At 38.0% G+C, this 22,665-nt stretch overlaps 1 protein-coding gene across 14 annotated transcripts in view; it reads left to right on the top strand.

Moving 5' to 3' along the window:
- The first annotated feature begins 1,221 nt into the window (after positions 1-1,221).
- atxn2 (ataxin 2) overlaps positions 1,222-22,665 on the top strand; it is a 32,259-nt gene continuing 10,815 nt past the window's right edge. For 3 of the 14 annotated variants that reach the window (XM_067405712.1, XM_067405715.1, XM_067405709.1), the window contains exons 1-14: positions 1,223-1,845; positions 3,750-3,783; positions 4,040-4,099; positions 4,257-4,328; positions 6,628-6,778; positions 8,840-8,854; positions 15,656-15,780; positions 15,983-16,074; positions 16,160-16,348; positions 17,605-17,771; positions 18,609-18,824; positions 19,953-20,135; positions 20,224-20,403; positions 20,524-20,631. In XM_067405712.1, the coding sequence (XP_067261813.1) occupies positions 1,727-1,845; positions 3,750-3,783; positions 4,040-4,099; positions 4,257-4,328; positions 6,628-6,778; positions 8,840-8,854; positions 15,656-15,780; positions 15,983-16,074; positions 16,160-16,348; positions 17,605-17,771; positions 18,609-18,824; positions 19,953-20,135; positions 20,224-20,403; positions 20,524-20,631 (1,711 nt within the window). In that variant the 5' untranslated portion in view covers positions 1,223-1,726. Of the gene's footprint in view, positions 1,846-3,749; positions 3,784-4,039; positions 4,100-4,256; positions 4,329-6,627; positions 6,779-8,839; positions 8,855-15,655; positions 15,781-15,982; positions 16,075-16,159; positions 16,349-17,604; positions 17,772-18,608; positions 18,825-19,952; positions 20,136-20,223; positions 20,404-20,523; positions 20,632-22,665 lie in introns of all 14 variants that reach the window. The other 11 variants (XM_067405717.1, XM_067405714.1, XM_067405711.1 and 8 more) reach the window with 8 other exon arrangements.

The raw sequence follows: 22,665 nt of genomic DNA, 5'->3' as shown, positions 1-22,665 counted from the left end.
TTTCATTTTTCATTTCTTGATTACCAAAAAGCTATTAAAAAATACTGTATATGTATTATGGCAGTTTAGAGTCACATGTCTAAAAACAACATACACAACCATTGCTAGAGTTTCACTGCAATTGGACTTTTTAATTCAGAATATTTACTGAGATGTAGCCCTTTTACACTGTGTTCCAAATTATTATGCAAGTAACATACCAGTAGGATTTCAGTACAATATACACTTAGATTTGTAAAGAATACGTTCCAATAGGTTTAGAAATACATTTTCAAACAGTTTTATTGCCGTGGAGTTTTTTATAGCATGGGATAGTGTTTTGTCCTGCATGAAAATCCTTTTTTTTTCAGAAGGCGTAATTATTTTTATACAATAGCAGAAAATGGCCAGCTATAAACTCCACATATCTTGCAGAAGTCGTTTTGACACCCTCAGAGACCCTAAAGGGACCTTCCATCTCACTTCCCAAAATTCCAGCCCAAATCATCACCTGACACCTCTTTGCTGACATCACAGCCTTATTGGAATGGGGTGGCCATTCACAAACCATCCATCCAGACCATCCATTGTAGTTCAGCATTCGTCAGTGAATAAAAGATTTAAAAAAAATATATATATATATATATATATATATATATATATTACATATATCATATATCTTCATGTATTTCTGAGCTTTGGTTATGGGTGGCAGAAATGCTTCAATATAGGCCTAGGCTACCTGTTTGCTGCAAAACAGTGGCTTTTTTTTTTTAAATAGCTGCCCCTTTAATATAAGTAATTTGTTTGACAGAAACATTCCTTAATAAGCCTTTATCTCAAGTTCTTTTGTGCTCTAAATCACTCTCAAATCTTTTGATAGTTTGATAATTTCTATTCAGTTTTAGCAAAACAGTTGTTTTCATTCCAGACATTGCACCATTCAGCTATACAATGATTTTGAACATTGCTTTCACTGTCGAATTATGGATTAAAAGACATTTAAAATATAGATTAAAGCAAACGGTGATCAGAATAACTGCACAGTTGTACAGGAATGTACCAGCGGGCTCTATATTACATCAGTCACCTGGCCTACTAGTGTCAAAGCGCAAACGCTCAAAGTGATCGCTGCATTTGCGGAAAGTAGTGCGCTATACATTAGAGCAGTGTTCCTCAAAACTAACATTCATCCATTTCCTGTATTAACTAAATGACGCATCATGCTTCAAGCATATTTACAGCAATTACTGCTGATCATTTCTCTTTAGAACAAACAAAACCGATAAAAGGAGTACACACATTCCTGGGATGTGTATAAATATATATATATCCTTCCGCCACTTTTTGTGGCTTTTCAGACTGTTTAGGTCTATCGGTCAGTACTGAAGCCCCGCGTGAACTGTGTATATCATAGAAAATATCGCACTTAAAATAACAAAAAGCGAAATTACCGGGTTGGTATTTTTGTTGACATCTAAAACATATGGATCGTCCTCGCTTTGGTTTTAATACGGACTAAATTGTCTCTGTTGAGTAGGGAAAAATCAGCAGAGCTAGCTGAAGTAGCAGGCAGCATTAGTGGATACTTGAATAACTGGAGGAGTAGCTTTACACGTTGGCTGTCACTAGATCAACTGTCAGCTAACACGTCAAATAACGTATTCCGCACTCGTCCGCGGTGTTAAACGTTTTTTTTTTCAAACAGTCAGAAAACTCTGCTCAAGCTGTCGTTTATGGGATCACCATGTCCATGAAGCCGCAGGCCGGTGGTAATCGCAAACCCGGCGGAAGCAACAGCGGAGCCGCTGCGGCCTCCGGTACCGGGGGAGCAGGAGGAGGCGTCGGACGCCAGAACATTGGCAGGTGGGTTCCGAATCCGCAACATATAACGGGGTTTTAATTTGGAGGACGGATGAGCGTGAACCTACAGGGGGATGCGGCATGCCCGCACTTGTGTCGTAGTTTAAAAACGCAGGTTGTGCATTTGCAGTGGTCGGGATTGAGCGCAAGTAGGCCGATATAGGCCAAGTTCTCGGGACAGGGATTCATTCACACGTTAATGGACACAAACACATTGCGGTTATAAAATATCCGCTGATAGCGGACAATACGTTCGTGAATATGTGAGAGGGGCGTGTTGTCTGCTGTGGTGAATGCGTTCCGGATGAATTGCCTTTTTGCCGGTGAAATATGCCTGTGCCAGCTTTGCCCCACAAGACAGACGCATTTGTATCCTTTCGAGATGTATTATAGTGGGATTGAACGTGTTTGACATTTGACTAACGTTCAAAGAAATGCTTTGAGAGACATAATATTGAAGTATCAGCAGCTGTGCAATTCATAGTAGTGTTGTTAGCCAGCTAACTAGCTATTTATTTGATTATAATGGCAGTAATATATCGCTTTTATCCGCATGACAGTCTAGTTTGTCGATAAATGTCATTTAGCAATTGCTCAAAATTCAATCAAGAGGTCCTTAGCTGATGATTACATTATTTTTTTTTACACCGTTTATCATTTCCCTTTGGCTGTCAATCTCAGTAAAATGGGTGGCTACGGATAGGCCTACCTTATCTGTCTTACTTTTATTTATCTTATTCTGACTAACGACAAATTTGCGAATTTTATTTTTTAATTTTTTTTATTTTTTTTGTGAATCGACGTTATGGGAATTCTTCATCCCATATGAGAAGTCACATGTTGGCTCTCCGTGTCACTACTGAGAATGACTTTAACCCAGCTTGCGTTTGGTTAACGTGAGGACACCGGGGCAGAACTGCGTCTTTCCCGTTACTATTAATTTGGGAAACGAACGTTTCAATGCTGGAACTATTTTATCAGTCGGGTGCATTTCCGATGAGTGGTGGTGGCGCGCGCTCACACGCACGAGCGCCAGAGGGGAAAGTCAGATCACTGTCAACCTTGACGTTTACAAGAGGTTGCATGTACAAGTCCGTCCTTCCTTGCTATATGACATTTGTGTAAGTATGTTTCTTTAGAGCGTGTTGTGATACACGAAAAATATTGATACGGTTTTTATTTCGCTGTAAATGTACTTGGAAACGTGTTTTCTTACAGCTAAGAAGCAGAGAGGCCTTTATTGGCATCACATAGTCTGCATGGTGAAAAATGTCAGTCATGTTTACACGGAACAACAAGAGTATTATGACTTGTAGATACTGTGGGAATCGTGAGTGGTGCAGTGAAGCTTACACCGCCTGTAATGCAGCATTTGATTTGCAGTCTGGCTGCTGAAAGAGGAGGACTGTCATTCACTGCTTTTATTCTCTTATTTATTTTAATGGACTGGAAGCACTTGATAGTTTGTATTCAGATCATGTGCTCTGAACTCATTCTTGTTGCACATCATTGGTATTTCGTCCTGTGCGCTTTATACTTTAGGATCTCTCATACTTGCATGTTTGAGGTATAATGCTGTCACTGGCCATTAATCACGTCCTCTCTGTGAAATGCTGATTTTCCTAAGCCTGTTGTTTGGGAACTTCACAAGCACTTCTTTGCACAATAAAATGTGTGAAGCATGTGATTATCTGTCACTCTCTTGTCATTGTAGCTCTGGATGTATGCTGGTGCATGTGCAATCAATATCTCCACTGGTATCTCACGAATTCTTGTCCCTGGGACTGTTTTTTTTTGGCTTTGAAAACTGTGTATACAGCATGTCAAACATTATCTTGAATCCATTTTTGATTATAGTTATCTATTATCAAGCTTATCTATCATGCTGTTGTCTTTCTTCCCTACAGAGGACGCAATAATGCCAAAGGACCTTCCACTGCAGTGAGTTGTTACTTTTCTTTCACTTTCTTTAATTTATTCATAACATTGATTTTCTAAATCGACTCATATTTAAAATTTTGCTCCCCGCTCCGCAAGCATTAAAAAGTCCTCAGTTGAACTGTATGTCAGAACATTAAACACTGCTCAGACAATTAAGTTAGAGGACCAGAACTAACTGTAATACCATTGAAATGCAAGCGTTTTCTGTATGACTCCTTACCTCAGCTAAAAATGATGGTTTTGTCGACTCTTTAAGGTGGCTTTCAGTGGAGTTTATGCAAACATGAGGATGGTTCATGTTTTGACCTCAGTTGTGGTGAGTCCAAATGCACAGTTATAAGTGAAGTTATAAAAAATGCTTGTTTGTTCAGCAGTTTGTGCTTCTGTTATTATTTTCTGTTTTTTATTTTATCAGTCAAAATTAAACCATTGTAATCACACTGAAATTTGTTTTGCACTTCACTACTCAACAGGGAAACAAATGTGAACTTAAGGTTAAAAATGGACTGATCTATGAAGGAGTTTTTAAAACCTACGGCCCAGAGGTGAGGAGACAACTTTCTATGGCTCTAAACTCAAGCATTTAAGGGGGTCGTCTTATGCTTTTAACTTTTTCAACTTTAGTTAGTGTGTAATGTTGCTGTTTGAGCATAAAACATATTTAACACAATCCACTTTCCAAAAACTAAAATGAATGATCCGATTGGACTACGACACGACTCGGGTTTTGTGAAGTCACAAACAATGTTATTAATTTAAATAATCCCTGCTCACAGAATAAAAAAAAAAGCTTCTAGAACCTAATGCAGGCTACGCACAAAAGCTTCTCCTGAAATGGAGCAGTTCTCACTTTGTCGGGACAATCTGTTGTTTGTGGATCAAAACTTGTAAGTATGTCTTATTATTTATTGTTGCGTTTTCTATTAACAGTTCGCTGCCCTGCTGGCCAACATTAGTGATGATGTAGTGTTTATTGTAGCTTTTGTAAGCTCTCATGTTTGTAAGGCTGTTCACCGCCTCTTAGGAAAATTAACTATGGTGGTTTTGGTTTTGTAATCGATTACTGTTTGTATTACCATAGTTGTCCGACAAATATCCTAATTAAATGGTATACAACATTGTATCTAAAAATGTATACGAAAATTACAAAAAAAAATATACCACTCTGAAATGTCCTGTGAAATCTGCACATTCTGCACAGTCCTCGTTTGTTAACATTCTTAAGTCTGAATCTGACTTGAATTGGTTTTAAATTGATGCCATCCTTACCCAAGAATGCTTTTTCACAAGATGTAATATATGTCTAAGGTGTCTCCTGAATGTGTCTGAAGTTTCAGCTCAAAATACCCCATAGATTTTTTTTAATTAATTTTTTTAACTGCCTATTTTGGGGCATCATTAACTATACACTGATTTTGGCAGCACTGCCCCTTTAAATGGCGTGCTCCCTGCCACACAAGCTCTCGACTATATTACAGTGCATTTACAAAGTTCACACAGCTAATATAATGCTCAAATGGATCTTTACAAGATGTTCGTCATGCATGCTGTATGCATGCTTCGAATTATGAGTATAGTATTTATTTTGATGTTTACGTTTGATTCTGTATGAGTTTGAGGCTATGCTCTGTGGCTAACGGCTAATGCTACACTGTTGGAGAGATTTATAAAGAATGAAGTTGTGTTTATTAATTATACAGACTGCAAGTGTTTAAAAATAAAAATAGCGACGCCTCTTGTCTCCGTGAATACAGTAAGAAACAATGGTAACTTTAACCACATTTAACAGTACATTAGCAACATGCTAATGAAACATTTAGAAAGACAATTTACAAATATCACTAAAAATATCATGCTATCATGAATCATGTCAGTTATTATTGCTCCATCTGCCATTTTTCGCTGTTGTTCTTGCTTGCTTATCTAGTCTGTGCACAGATCCAGACGTTAACACTGCCTTTCCTTGTCTAATGCCTTGAACATGGGCTGGCATATGCAAATATTGGGGTCCTACATATTAATGATCCCGACTGTTACGTAACAGTCGGTGTTATGTTGAGATCCGCGTGTTTTCCAGAAGTCTTTTAAACAATTGAGATTTATATAAGAAGGAGGAAACAATGGAGTTTGAGACTCACTGTATGTCTTTTCCATGTACTGAACCCTTGTTATTTAACTATGCCAATATAAATTCAATTTTTGATTCTAGGGCACCTTTAAAGGTGCTAAAGAGGATCTTTTCGCAGACTGAGAAACCAAAGACTGTTAGTGAGTTTTTGAAATGAGCGCATGCGTAAGAACAACCCCCCTCCTTCACAGCTCATTTCAAGGGAACGCCTCCCAAAACTCGTACACAAGTATTGGAACACGAGTGTTTACCACCGGCATTCGCTGTGTCGTGTTAGTGGATTCATTATGTCGGACTCACCGCAGGTAACTCATAATCTGCAGTTGTTACTCCTGTCTCCTGACAAAAACATTGCATACGGTGCCTGTGGAGTGTGGAAAGTTACTGGAGCGTGCAGCCGCGCTCGTCTCTCACAAGGAACGTCACGGCAGTGATTGACAAGCCAGAGGGCCAATCGTTTACATGATGATCGTTTAGTGCGTTCGAGCCAGACTGGGGAGAGAGGCGCTGTAATAATATAAAATATGTGAAAATATGTTTTGTTAACAATCAAGCATGAACGCATATTCTAGTACACTCCAAAAACAAAATCAAGACCTTGTAAAAGGGCATAATAGGACCCCTTTAAATCACTTTGTAGCGAAAAAGTACTGTACTTTTATGCACATATGGCATTTGTCCCTCTTTTTATATTGTGTTGGTATTTTCATCTGCAGTGTGAAATTGTCCTGGATGCTGCACACAGGAAGAGTGTAGAACCTAATGTGGGCCCTCGCCGTGAGGATATTGTGGAGAGCATCATCTTCAAATCCTCAGATGTAGTGGTAGTTCATTTCAAAGATGTGGACCTCAACTATGCCAAGAAAGGTGAGAATTGTGTCAAATAAATGATTGTCCCTGCTTCTTTAGTGGTTACTTTACAGATGTAATATAGATACTGTGTAGGTAAAAAAAAATGGATCAACTCATCCATGAACACAATATGCAGGAAAACTGATCAGTTTACTGACATCACAATAAACATCTTAAGTTCTTCAAAGGCTTATATATAATTCTAGACATTGCAAAGTGGGCTTTGACTTGATAATGTGCTCCGAGTTGCCATCAATCATCAGAAAAGATTTTTCAAGATGTAAAGTTTTTTTTACTGAAACTAGAGCCATCCGTTGTGTCTTCTGCAGAATGGGTGATGGAATGCTGTCATTCATTACATAGAGGACTTATAATGATTATATTGTGCTCAGAAATTAAAAATCAAATATTTGACTTGCACCATGAATTTTATTAGTCAGTGGATATGTACAAAGAACAGAACAAATGTGCTTTTGCAATTCTTTCTTTATGAGCTCATGCCTATTATTATAGCAGTTTGGATAATAATCCTGTAATGTACAATCCACTAGTTTTAACCCATGATTGCCAAAGGAATTTTTTAAAAATTCAACTCAGTTCCAGTTCTGTGGCATCATTCAGTTTTACATATTTATTTGGGTAAAACATAATCTATAATCTATCACAATCTATTATGTTAACACATAATCTGTCCATCATTATGAATATTCAGACACATTGTCTCATGATTGGCTGCTTGTATTTTTCTTTTTTTTGAGACACTTCAAGTTAGGTTAGCTGTTATAATTGAGTTACAGACTGTAACTGATGAAGGTGTGGTGTTTTGCTGTTTTGTTTTTTTTGTTTGTTTGTTTGTTTGCTTGTTTTTAAGCATGAGCCAAATTAGTCTAATATCCAGTGAAAATGGTTCACACTAAATAAATACAAAGCAACCATGTCTATATTTGGATGTCTATTCAGATTGTTTTTCCAGTATCAGCTGCAGATCTGATTTTGTTACACACATGTAAACAAACATATTGACTCAGATATTCATATTTGACCTGGGACATTTATGGTTCTAAACCTGATACATATTCAATATTTGGTCATCATATTCATTTCTCCTTATTTCTCAAGTTATGTGATTAATAACTACTGTAAGGGAATATTCTTATATTTGTAAACGTCCAAACAAAGTTATTCTAGCGATCAGACACATTACATCGATATGTTTTCTTCTATTTTCTTTTATTTAAATGTTAAAAAGTAAACAAATCAGCACACAAATAAATGAATTCCCCATAAATCACTCACTGACTCTGACTCATATAAGTTTTGTGATATGTTTTAAACTGGTTTTAAAAAATGTTGCACAATTTTACATTATGTAAAAAAACATGGAGTTTTAGTTCAGGAAATAACCATGCAGAAAAGATTAAGACCATCTTAGGGTATGTTAGGGTGCACTAACAGAGCAAGCGCACCAAACATGAGAAGTGTGAACACACCCAGTGTATTCGTAAGGGATATACCAGAACTATCAACTTAATCTGTGATGTGGTTACAGTGTTACACAATCAGATCTGTGAGCCTTGCAGTGTAAATGCTGAAACATCATTATGGACAGTGGCTGCTGTAGACCTGCAATTATGTTTTGTTTACTGATTTCGAAGTGTGTTGTTAGGAGATGGCATGACATTTTGATGGATCAAAGACATTGCAAACCACTCGTTATAAAATATTTATAATGCTGCTACAGCATACTGCTATTAGCAATACAAAACACACACACAGTTTCACACACACAAGGAATTATCATTCCAGACATACTTGACATATTTGATACAGAACACACCTCCTCATAAGGAGTGAAACACATTCTATTTATCCTTTTTGGTGACAACAGCATTTGAAGTTTGCATTACATTTGAAGTGTGAATATTTATTGTGTCCACTGCTCCTTCTATACAATCCAACCCCTGTCAGACTGTCTCTTTACTGTAGCTGCTAAAAATGCATTAGTTGAATCTGGTCAATGACTTTCACAAACTGACCCCTTCTTTATTCTGTCTCTTTCCTCCTAAATGGGCGTAGTCTCATCAGATGCAGGTAATGCAACTCATCCTTTTCTTTTATCAGTGTATTTTTATGCAAAAGAAAAGCTTCTTTTTTAGTTGCTTGTGGCATTCTTTGAGTAGGTGATTAAGTGCATGACTTGCAGGCAATTTGACCCAGAGATGCTTTTGTTATTTATTATAATCTTGTTTAATTGGGGGTCATGCTGGGTCAAACTAGAAATTAGTTTACTAATTACTAACACAAAACTGATGCAGCCCTCAAGACAGAGAATATGTGGTTTTTGCATTATCCTGATAAAAGCAGAGCACAGCATCAACTTTTTATATGCTTTTGTTGTATCATCAGTACAACATACTGTAGTTTTTAAATTTTCAAAGCCAGCTATATAAATGTTTGACATGACTCTATTAACACTTTCACTAAAAAAGCTCCTTTTTAAGGTGGCTTAAATGTTTGTCTCAGTTAGCTAACCAGTCACCCCTATTTTAAGTACCTAAAAGGCACATTTAAGAAGGTTTTTGTTCTACAGTACTTCACCTCATATGGATAATTGTGCACTGTTGTTACTTCAGCTACTAGATTTTGATTTTGATACAAAAATTATCAGCCAGTTTGTGTGAAGATAAAATGGCATTCACCACCACCATACTAAAAGCCAAACAAGCAACACACAAGTGCCGAACCCACTCAAAGCTGGCTGCAAGTAGCTACTGTAACATTTTGACTGTCATTGCATCATGAACCTGATAATAGAGGCCTGTTTCATTTCATGAGCACCACGCTATTGCTTCATCTAAATAAATATTGGTGTGAGATCATAATTCTTCAGGTTGTGATTTAGTTTTGATCCATTTGCATGCTTTTTCTTCTCTTCCTTTATAAAAGCTAATTTATTGAAATCAACAGGAACCAAGCTAATTTCAATGCAAGACCAGTTTAACAGCAAATGCATATCATGCTGCCATGAAAACTACTTTTTCATACAACAGCATTTGAAATCAGTCAAATGAAATGAGTTAATTTTTCATTTTTAAATTCTTTGAAACTACTGATTGAAATGGGTCTGTGTACATTTTAATCATTTTAATTCCTATTTGGAATGGAATAACGAGAAATGAAAAGATGGCTCATCTATTCGTTTTTTCCGTTTAGTTTCACAAACAGAAAATCGGATTTAGGCTCGATTTCTCATTTTTCGTTTGTGGTTTACAAATCTCAGGGCTCGAAATGAACATTTTTACTTGGTAGCACTGGTGCTCCCAACTTCAAAAAGTTAGGAGCACCAGCAAAAATTTAGGAGCACCACAACTAAATTTACACCAAAAAATTACAACGGAATTAAATTATGTAATGAGATTGTTTTAATTTTTGTATTATTTACAAATAAGAAATGTTGGTAAGAATGATACTTTTAAAGATGAAACCAAACTGAAAGTAGGTGTCAGCAGGTGACCGTCTTTAGGAGTGAGTCATTGAGTCATTCATTCAAACGATTCATTCAAGAATGAGGCAGTTGTTTATGAATGGATCATTGAATCTGACTCAACCGATTCATTCAAAAAGCTGAATTATTCAGTAACGAAAACAAGATTGTTTTGTCATGAAATGCGCAATGTTTCTGATGTGATCTTTGTTTGGAACTATTTTCACTGCTGAATCAGATCAAAAAAGCCACCATTGCGTCTAAAATGTGAGTGATTTAATTTTAACTACTTTTTACAGTTCATTGAACTGTTGTATGAAATCTGTGTTACATTTTCAATCGTGATGGTTTCATTCAGGATATTCAGGAAAACTGTAGGCCTACTCTTGGCTTTACTGTATCATATGTTTTAAATATAAAAACTAAAGTGTTAATGTCGAGCCCTGTGTAACATTGTTCTTTTCATCATCTCTGTTCAGCTCTTTATATTTTGCATGATAGTTAGCTCCCTGTCACGTGACTATGGAGCGCTGTGAAAGGGAGTGAATGACTGCTAATATTAATCAAACTAAAATCTGCTTTAGACTTAAGAATGTAAAGGTGAAGTTTAATTGGTTTAAATGTGAAAGAACAGTGGACCAGTTACTGCATCAGCTCACAGCAGACACATACTGGGCAGTAGTACAGCGAACGTTTTGTAGAGAAATGAAAACCGGTCGCGCTTCAACAATTGTTTGCACTCACACAAATGCTCCCAAATATATTTTGAGGTCACAAACATTACATTTAGGGAGCATATGCGACTACAATTATCGCAATTTCGAGCCTTGAATCAGTTTATGGCTTTGAGATTTCATTTGCACATGTGGGCACATTTGAAGGAGATACAGTACTGTGCAAAAGTCTTAGACCATCATTAGATGCTGTTTTAGCAATGATATAATGACCATATATAAATATTTCTATGTCTCTTTATTAGAACATAACCAGAAAATACAGTAAATTTCTATGCAGTATTAAAAAACAGAAAAAAGCAGCTTTTATAGGTTAAAGTGGCAAGTATTTAGTGACCTCCCCTTAACACTTGAGCAATAGCAGGAACCAGCTCTCTTAAAACTAAATGGAACGGAAAAGGATTGGAAGGCCAAGAAATACTTTCAAAATATGTTGAAGTTTCTCAGTGTTTCTTCTTTGAGAAAATGGAAGTGACGGGAGGTCACACTAAATACTGATTTTTTTGCTTAAAGAAACAGTTTTGCTCAGAATTTTTTTTTACATTTTGTGTACATATTATTATTTCCTGTATTTTCTGTTTGTATCGTAATAAAGAGACTGAATTCTAAATATGTATGGTCATTAAAACATTGCTAAAATAACAAAGCTGGTGGTGACCTAAGACTTTTGCACAGTACTGTTGCTGGGCATATAATCAGTGCTGCTGCAAAGCTTTGCCTCTAATTTACGACACTTGAGAGATTGCAAGCAATACCATATGCCAGGGATGAACAACTCCGGTCCTGGAGGGCCAGTGTCCAGCAGAGTTTAGCTCCAACCCTAATCAAACACACCTGAAACAGCTAATCAAGGTCTTTAGGATTAGTAGAAAGTTATAAGCAAGAGAGTTTTTATCAGGGATGGAGATAAACTCTGCAGGACACTGGCCCTCCAGGACCGGAGTTGTCCATCCCTGCCATATGCTGACACTTATGATTTTTGTGGTAGGTCTTACCTGTGTCCCTTTGATAAATGCAAAATAGCTACGGCTCTTTGGATAAATGTAAAATATTTCACATTACTACTGTATTAGCAACAAGGATTGTTAAAAATCAATAAACATGACCATGATAACATGTCCATAACCTTTCCCACTCGTCCTGCTGCTGGAGGGTCAGTGTCCTGCAAAGTTTAACTTCAACCCTATAAACACACCTGAACCAGCTAAGCAAAGTCTTCAGGATTACTAGAAATATCCAGGCTACACAGAAATGATACAAAAGCTGTCACTGGGATGCTATCCTGTAAAAAGGTTGTAATATGTACCATTTAGGTACTAATATGTACACTTTTGGTACCAATATGTACCTTTAAGGTACTCTTTAAGTACCCTTAGCTTTTGAAAGGGTACCACCCCAGTGACAGCTTTCTTATCTCTTTTTCTGAGAGTGCATTGTGTTGGAATGTAGGCTGGAGCTAAACTGCACGACATTGGCCCTTCAGAAGCAGGATTGGATGCATCTGGCTTATGTTAATGTTGTCTATAAATGAATCTGCACAGCTGGATGTGTAGGTCAGTCAATACAATGGAACATTTAATTTACAAATGTTATCTTATCTTTACAACAATGCATGCAACCAAAACGGAACTTTAATTTTAGAACCATCACACACACACACAACACAACACATCCTCATCGGGGAATGCTCATGCTCATCCAAAACACACATACACCCCCACTCCTAAAAGTCACCCATAGAAATGAATGGGATATTAGAAAAAATGCTTTCTAAACAAAATAATCTGCTACATTGCAGAATGCACACAGAAATGAAGGGGTGACTCCATAACACATCCACGATGGAGAACAAATATAAACACACACATATAACATGCATAATACCATGTTCAGGTTTGACTGTAATATTTTGACATAATTGCAAAAAATTATACTTCCGTACAAAAAATTCTAAACTTCGACAGAGTAATTTTTATTGTTATAATAATTTTATAATAGTCTAAACACAAATCTAAATGAAAGATTGTGAAAAAATGTATGCCTATGAGGAAATAGAGCCAAAATCTCATTTTCCATTTCTTAAACAGAGAAACGAATAGACGAGCCATCTTTTTATTTCTCGTTATTCCATTCCAAATAGGAAATGAAATTATTAAAACGTACATGGTCTGAAATGCATGTCGTGATTCCACAGTTTTAATAATCCCAAACATATTGATTCTTTCCTAATTCTTTTGTATTACTATTTCCTCTTGAGTTCTCTGTGACCCTTGACCTCTGACTTACTCCAGTGAAAGTCATGTTCTCAGGAAGCTCACTTTCTAATTAGTGTTCCTGTTCAATTAATCAAGTTTATTATGTAGTTTTAAGGTGTGGTCACATTCACTTTCTGTTAGTCAATGCAGATCCGCATAACCTTGAACCCACAGGAAAATCTTTCACCCTTATGCAAAAATGTTTGGATTCTTGAAATGACTGAATTTTGACTGAATCTCTGCACACGACAGAAAATGTGTCTGCACCTTTAGTTTAAGCTTTAGGATTTAATAAACAGGGAACTTTCTTTCTGGTTATTGGTACAAGAGGTTAATTCTTCAATAATGAACTGAATATGATGTCAGAAGAATAAATACAGCTAAATACAACGTTTTTTCTGAGAACATGGCCTTTGAAATGTTTTTGTAATGCAGTGAGCTCAGTATTGTTGTATATTTGAGAGATTTTTATATTTGAGATCCTCGCCCCTGCACCACCACTTGTGTCCATTTATGCCGGGTTCAGACTATACAGTGTTTTTGTCTTATGATTATCATTGTGTCAGATTAAGCTATATTGACTCCTAAATTCTTGTCGTGTCCAGGGGTCTCATTTATAAAACTGTGCGTAGGATCCCTACTAAAAGTGTACGTACGCGCAAAAGCTAGATTCTGCGTACGCACAAAAAAAATCAGATTTATAAAACCATGCATACGCCAGAACCTGCGCACAAATCCCTTTATAAATCCCAGTCAGCGGAAGATTGTGCGTACGTGCATCTCCACCCTGTCTCCTCCCTGAAATAACCATATATGGAGCTTACGACGCCTAGTTTTACTGTGCATAACCTAATCTGCATATCATTTCCATACACGTTCCCAACCACGTGACACCATGGTTAACACCGTCAAAGGTACAAGACATTGGAAAATATTAGATATGGACTATAAATGCCATTTGTGCCACACATTATATTGATAAAGATCATCCAATATCCTCTTTATGTTTTAGAATAAATATATCAAAATATCCATAAAAACAAAATTGTATAAAATACTTCAGATAAAGGTTTTAGGATAGAGTTGATTCATTAATTTCCACTGGCCAGATAGTATTTTAATAGTTTTAAACAATTCAAATCGAATTTATGCAGTTTTGCTGATGAGGTGAACATATCTTTTAGGAAGTTTATAGGCTATTTTTAGTGGAAACATATAGGACTAATTATTTATTGCAGTGTAAATACAATTGTCTGAAACGGCGCGTCACTGACAAAGTATTTTTTTAAAAGAAAACATGCAAATCTTACCGTTTTCCTCAAATTATATCCTTCAAATGGTCATTGTTTGAAGATCCTTCACACGACATCACCTCCTGCAGCTGTCGCTGTACAGTAAGATTTTGACTTATTCAAACTGGACAACGGACCGTTCAACCACCGAATCCAGCAGTGTCTTCCATAATATCTAAGTTAAGTGTGCATCACTGATCGTCATTCTCGAAAAAATATTTTGTCATAACATCTGTAGTTTAGTTTAAAGAGGAATTATTGTGCTCCCAGCGCTCCTTGCTGTTATTAAAACAGTGTGTCACTGGAAAAGTGATCGAAAGTAGCACATCTACTATCTCAATTCATATCACTTTTGTCTCCAGAATGTGCTTATGCACGGCTCAAAGTTTGCTTAAAGGTGCGCACATTCTCCCGTCAAGTTTGTTTTTATAGATCACAACCTTTGCTCGGGAACTGGCGTATGCACGTTTCCAGCCACGTTTTGTGCGTACGCACGCTTTATACATGAGACCCCTGGACAAGAGACATGCCAGACTACACCTTGCTTCCTGACCAATCATCGCTTGCTGTCTTTAACGATGTGCGTGATGCTATCAAGGAGGCGGAACATCTAATTAGTGTTCCTGTTCAGTTAATCAATTTTATTATGTACTTTTATGGTGCGGTCACATTTGCTTTCTGTTGGTCATTGAGGCTGATCCATATAACCAACTTGAACCCACAGGGAAATCTTTCACCCATTTGGAAACAAGTGTAAACAAACAGTGGCTACCGAAACGTCGTGTTAGCATCATAAACATCATAAAGGCAGGAGTATTATTGTCATAGCTCAATGAACTTCATTTCAGGATGTTTGAAAGCTGTGCACGGAAGAGCCTCTGTGCTCCTATCGGTCAGTGTCACAGATGTGACAGAACTCGTCATGGAGGACTGAAAAAAATTGTCAAATTAATTGTGTAGTCTGAACCCCGCTTTAGAAATCATCACCTGTTTTCCACTTCATTATGTTGCCCCTTATCGCACATTTTCATATGTTTTATGACTTTTTCCATATTCATTTGTGCGCTTTTGCATCACCATGATGCATGTTATATGAATCCTGTTGCTTGTTTTGTGTGTTGGTGAAGATAACTTCACAGACAGTGCGGTAAGTGCCCGTCTGAATGGAGAGCACAAAGAGAAGGATCTGGAACCCTGGGATGGAGGGGAACAGCACATCTCAGGCAGCATGGAATCTCTTGACACTGATCTGGTGAGACGTCAAACAAATCAGGCTTGACATAATGTAATAAACTGAAGTTGAATCATTGTAGAAGTATCATATGCAGTAACGTTTAGATGATTAAAGCAGTAAGCCACTTGAGGTCACGCTTTACTGTGATTTTTCTGCGGTTACAAGAGGTACAGTATGGTACGAAGCCCTACTCACATTTTTGAAACTGTCTCCCTCTCAGTCAAATGGTTGGGATCCTGATGAGATGTTTAAATACAATGAAGAGACATATGGTGTGAAATCCACCTATGACAGCAGCCTGTCATCATACACGTAAGCCCTCTCATCTGTGCTTTAAATTACCGCTGATGAATATCAAATGTGCTGTCTCTTAGTCTGTTTTTCTTTTTGTTTCCAGAGTTCCCTTGGAACGAGACAACTCTGAGGAGTTCCTCAAGCGCGAGGCTCGTGCATCACAGCTGGCGGAGGAGATTGAAGCCAGTGCCACCTACAAGGCCCGTGTGGCCTTGGAGAATGACGACCGCTCAGAGGAAGAGAAATACACTGCTGTGGTTCGTGGAGAGCGGGAGCTTCACAGCCTCAACAGGTGAAGCTTGAACTTGCTACCACTGCTGCATGTATGATTAGATCAGAAGATGTTTGTGCTCCAGTGTATTTCTGTCAATGAACAAATAAAAAGGAGATTCATAATAGTGTTTTTTTCATGCTTGTCATACTCCAAATTATACTAAAAGCAAGAAAAAGCAATTTCATAAGTGTATAAAGGCATATTTTATTCCACTCATATTACTATGTTCTCTCATATTTCTATGAATTACTATGAATGGAAAAAAAGTAAGGACAGAACAAGTCCTGCCATCTAATTAAATGAACCTATCGCCACTTGTCATCACGTCACTGCGGCTGCCACTAGAAGCTCTGTATTCCATAGAAACAGTGAGAATAAGAAAGTAAGAGTATAAGAAACAACATTTATGGGACTGTTTGTGACCATTATTTAAATGTGAGATTAGTGAGCAGTGTTTGAGATCTCTGTAATTGTCCATTCAAGTAGATTTGAAAGGGGTCTCCAAACTCAGTCCTAAAGGGCCACTGTCCTGCAGAGTTTAGCTCCTACCAGCTAAAACACACCTTCTTGAAAGTTTCTTGTATGCTTAGTGAGACCTTGATTACCTGGTTCTGGTGTGTTTAATTGGGGTTGGAGCTAAACTTTCAGGACAGTGGCCCTCCAGAACCGAGTTTGGAGACCTCTGAGATAGGAGTTTCATGCCCGAAATAGCTGTTCAGAGGCATTGCAAATATGGCCGCAGAGTGAACTGGCTTTTCTTAAAAGGGACTTTGATTATTTTCAAAAGATTGAATTATGTTTAAATATCCCAGAAAAACTATCGCTGGTTTAAGTGTGGTTCCTGTTAATCAGTCTGTCCAGATAAACCTTTGCATAACAGTTATCTATCTGCTTGTATCGTCTGGATCAACTCGAGTAGTAGCAGCCAATGTCTTAAGGTGTGGTCACATTTACCATTGTTCAGCAAATTTTTGCAGATGAAATTGAGTTATTTCAATAGGAATCCACTCAAACAGGGATTTTGCTTTTGGGCAAAAGATTTCCCAACACGTAAATTTAGCATTAACTAAATGGAGAGTGGACCTTTTTGTCTATGAAATTACGCTGAAATTACACTTTGACCACACCTTTACAACTTTTAGTCATTATTTGGCATATACGTTTTTTTTGTTTTGTTTTTTTTTTCAGTTTGATTCAATTCAGTTTGAAAAGTATTGCTCAATTAGTTGAATTTAAATCCAGAGTGTACCTCTTTATTTTGTTTACTTCAACAGAGAGAACAAATACATTCCCCCTAGTCAGAGAAACAGAGAACCAGGGATGTCATGGGGACCTGGTCGTCAAAATTCACCCAGACTGGTTCAGTGTAGCCCTGGGCCACCCACACCCAGATCTGGATCTCACGACTACAACGCAATGGATCAGCGTGTGGTCAATGGAGGTACAAGATGATTTGTAAACTCTTTGTGCCTCGACTTCATGTCACGCCATCCGTGTTGTCCAAAATAGCTAGTAATTAGTATTATGATGCCTCAAACGATCAAATTATGTAAACAAACTGTATTGTGAATCCATGAAATATAATCAGTGGAGTAAACAATGTGCTGATAATATTCTCCGGCTGGATCTTTGATAGACGTCTCAAAGTTTTCCCTGGTGTCACTTTCAATGGGATCATTCCTTATTAGTCCATGAAACAGTATTCAAAATTTCCACATAAAATACTAGAAATTATAATGAGGAAAAAAAAAAAAAAAAGATTCCCTTTGGCTTTCTATGGTATCTATTAATCCATTGTTCTCTCCTTCACTAACAGTCGATCTTTCAAATCATCTCTCTGGCTTTCAGTCCTTTCATGATAAAAGGATTTGAGCAAGGGAGTTCTGTAGGCCAAGACTGCTGCTGTTCCAAGAGAATCTGATTGATCTTTCCAAATGTTCTTTCTTTGAAGTCCTGTTTCCCTATTGTTTTCTGTTTCAGTGCCTCAGAATTAACCAAAGAAATCTCAAAATGTTATTTGTTATCGTCACCCTTATTCTTTGGTGTCTTGTCATTCCTTCTAAACTCATTTCTTCCCAATACTCTTTCTCAAATATCTCTCTCTGTCTTTCCTGCTGGCTAGTTTCAGTCTTTATATCTAAAATTCACAATCTATAAGGCCTTCAGACTTTTCTGTTTTCCTATTCAATTTACATGGTCATTTGTTTACCCTCCCCCTCCCTGTCAGTCAAATGTAGTTTTTCTTTCCTCTCATTTCGGCTCATTTCATCTCTGTCAGGTGCACACCCTTGGCCCTCACGCTGCCCATCTCCCTCCTCTCGCCCTCCATCCCGTTACCAGTCAGGCCCCACCAACTCTCTCCCACCCCGGGCGGCCACGCCCACCCGGCCTCCCTCCAGACCCCCATCCAGGCCCTCTCGGCCCCTGTCTCACCCCTCTGCTCATGGCTCTTCAGGGCCTCTGTCCACCATGCCCAAACGCCTGTCCTCAGAAGGTACCAGAAATTCCAGACTGAGCAGCCATTTTGTTGTGGCACCACTGCTCAGGTTCACGTTTTGCAATCCAAATGCCTAAATTAAGGCTGCCACTAACAGCTGTGGGACTTTCCTGGTGCTTAATAAAACTCACTTCTCCTCTTGTTCCATTTTCTAATACTGTCCCTCTTTCTATGCATGATTGAAGTGAATTTGGGGCACGTTTCACTCACTCATTTTCTGCGGTGTGTTTAAGGACTGGCATCGTATTTTGGCCATGGTGACACCACTGGCAATGCCCAAGTGTTTCTTTCCATGTCTGACATTGGCTTGACATTGTATTCTCTTACATCAAATGAGAAACTGTCACAGCCTCTTAAGTTCAAATGTATATTCGGTAGATTGACTCGAATTAACATTCTTATCCATTAACATTTCATGAGTACAGAGCACCGCACATGACATGCAGAAGAAAAAAAAGATACCGTGGCCACAATGTAATAATTTGTTCTCCTATTTAAGTTAAATTGTGGCCATTTTGTACTAATTCATTCCCTCATGTACATTTAGTTAAATTGTGGCTACGCTGTACTAATTAGTTCCCTTTTTTTACTTGGTTAAATCATGGCAACAATTTGATATTTTATTCCCTTGTTTTAATTACTGTAAATCATGGCCACATTTGACAAATGTGTTTTCGTTAAATTGTTAGCACTTTTTACTAATTTGTTCCCTTGTTTAAGTTAAAACAAGCCCACATTGTACTAATTTGATACTGTACCTAATTTTAATTTAAAACGTGGCCACATTTTACTAATTCGTTCCCTCACTTTCATGGTCACTTTGTTCTAATCTGTACTTTCATTTTTAGTTCAGTTGTGGGAATGAACTCCTAATATTTGGTCAGTATAGCTTTTCTTTTTTTCTTCTGCATGTCATGTGCAGACCACAAACTGCTAACATAGTTGGCAGTAGTTAGCATAGTCATTTCCCCTCAGTCTTTGCTTCATATTTGATATTTTGAATGTCACATAGTACACAGCATCTGCTTTTGGAGAGAGCTACACACTACACATTAATGAGAGATGCCCTAAAGGGTGTTTGTTTCTTCTTTCAGAACTCGCTCATCTCTATGTTTGTGAATGCAGGTCCTCCAAGAATGTCTCCCAAGTCACAGCGAACTCCGAGACCTCATAGAGTGGCCTCTTGTCGGGGCGGTGGGCCTCCTCCACCTGATTATATGTCTCCAGGTGCATCGGTGGAGGTTTCTGCTGCCCCACTTGCTCGCAACAGCCCTTCTGGGGGAACATGGTCATCTGTTGTCAGTGGTGGTAAGCCTAGATTTTAAATCTGTACCCAGATTTCAGTTTCAGTTGGGAACACTCTAATGCTGACTGATTTATTTTCACTTCCTCTTAGCGCACAGACCACGTTCACCTCGACAGAATAGCGTTGGTGGAGGTGCTCCCAGCTCCTCCTGCTTGTCTTCCCCTCAGGCTGGTACAGTGCCAGTAGACTCTGTGACAGCTTCCACAACAGCGACGTCACCCACAGCAGCTAACCCAGCCACCAACCTGGACGCATCTCCAATCGAAGAGGGTTAGGACATCCCTTACATAATTTGTGTCATTTTAAGGCCTGTTTGTTAATTTGTGTTATTAATTTCCTCTGTACCAGATCTTACAACAACCCTGTTTTCCATTTATCTTTCTTCTATAGCCAAAGAATTAAGAGTGCTAGAGACAAGACAGAATTCTCCCAATGCCAACAAAGAGAATGTGAAGCCTATTGAAGCTTCTGCAAGCATCACTCGATCCATCGGCAAGGGTGTGTACCTTTGGAGATGACATACTATTTATCATCTACGGCCAGCAGTTTTTAATCTGAATTTTGGAGCTTTTGTTAAAGCTGTTTTTTGCTGCATGCGATTTTGCTGTGCTGACAAAGCACGTAGAAAGCAGAAATTACACAATGTCAGTATAATTTAAGGATTTGGCTTCCAAAAATTCATTTTCTTCTTAAAATTGCTGATACTGTAAAAAGAGAGAGAGTGAGAAATGACTTTTTCAGTTCATCTTAAATCAAACACAATCTGCATTAAAGCTGCAATGATGAAATGGCCCTCGCACCCGGGCTCACCGCCACCCATTGGCCTTAGGAAAACAGGGAACAGTGGGCTACATGCATGTAAGCGAGTAAATACAAGGGAAATATGGCATTTCAAAGTGCCACACTTCCTGCTGCCAACAGCTGATGCTTTGACTGTAACTGAATATTGCCATGTCGATGTCTTCAGGCCAGGACTGTTATCAAACCTGTGAAGTTTGGAGCAGCTCAGACATTGTATGCCTGAGTTACAACAACTTCATCATTCATGGCGAAACATCAGAATTTGTCAGGCCGCCACGGACACGCCGTGGAGGAGTTTGTTAAAGTAGAATGTGTGGAAATGCCAAAATTTTGTAGACTGGGTAAACCCAGCCTGATCTGCCGGCGATTTGATTTCGCCCGGCAACTCAGTCTGAAAACCCGTACATTCATTTCTACTGCTTCTGTTACATTTTTGCGGGAACCAATCACAGACTGGCTTATCCACCTTGCTCGCTATTGGCGGGTATAACACAATGACAAAGAGAAGCGACGGCAAAGCACAACCTTCAATCCAATTCCTTTTAACCTCTCGACAATGCTGAATGACTTCTTTAGTTTAGCAAACAAATCGCTCGAGTGGGTGTAAATACTACTCACTTTCATGTTTTTTTTTGTTTTTTTTTGCACAACCTGCAAAAATCGCTGGATGCCATTGCTGCTTCTGCAAACCGCTGATCAATGCTACAAACCAATACAAACTAAACCTGTCTGGAGTTTTCGCGTCGTTCTGCAAAGTACGTCACCCGAATCGTTGATCTGATTGGTTGAAGGACTATCCAATTGTGTGAATAATGCTCGTTGATCACGCCTCTTGGGCAGTAGAAAATACATACAGTCTCCCCATACCAATGTTCAATTTTAAATTGAGCTTGGTCTGGTGATAGCAAGACAAAAAATTTTGCAGAGAAAATTCAAAATATCTCACTTACTGTTGGGTTTACAGATTTTGCACCTAGGGGCTTTTTTGTAGGTACTGGGCTGTTGCATCTCTCTACCAAATTTCATAACTGTACGTGAAACGTAGCACAAAGGGAGCTTAATTGAAATTTTGTAGATGGCGCTATCGAGCCATTTTGACAAACCTAATTCTAAAACCCATATCAGACGTAAATTTTCACCACTTCTGGCGCGTGTGCAAACTTTCATGAGTTTTCGTGCATGTTTAGGCCCTCAAAAATGCGATTCATTTCGGAGAAGAAGAAGAATTACAATAGGGGGCCCTAAATACAAGTGTAGGCACGGCATATGGATTAAAGTAGGTTTGTCACGGTATAAGATTTTCTCTACACAAATTAACGATAATGATATTATTGTGATGTCTATAGAAATTATGAGAAATTAATAATGATATCAGTCACATTCCTCTTCAACTTTATTTTGTGTTTTTTCTTGTTTGGCCAATTAATTACACTCAAAACCATAACTGTACAAATGCATACAACACTGTACAAATGCATCTCTAACACAGTCTTTTTACAGAATCCTAAAAAAAAAATTTAGGTGCGGGGGTCTAGTGATTTTGTGTGGCTGTAGTACTGTAGCTACATGCTGCATTGTTGCCATCTACTTTTTTCTGTTTTATGACTGGTGTCAACCAGATAGTTACTGCCACTTGATTATTTATGATATTATATGTATAGTATTAACTCTATTTCAGTTCATTTTTTAAATGAATACCTGTATATTGTGACATCACTACATCAAAGTGAA

This window comes from Chanodichthys erythropterus, chromosome 13 (genome assembly GCF_024489055.1).
Source record: "Chanodichthys erythropterus isolate Z2021 chromosome 13, ASM2448905v1, whole genome shotgun sequence".
Classification (NCBI taxonomy): domain Eukaryota; kingdom Metazoa; phylum Chordata; class Actinopteri; order Cypriniformes; family Xenocyprididae; genus Chanodichthys; species Chanodichthys erythropterus.
The sequence above is the reverse complement of the archived record's forward strand: the minus strand, read 5'-3'. Positions and strand labels throughout refer to the sequence as shown.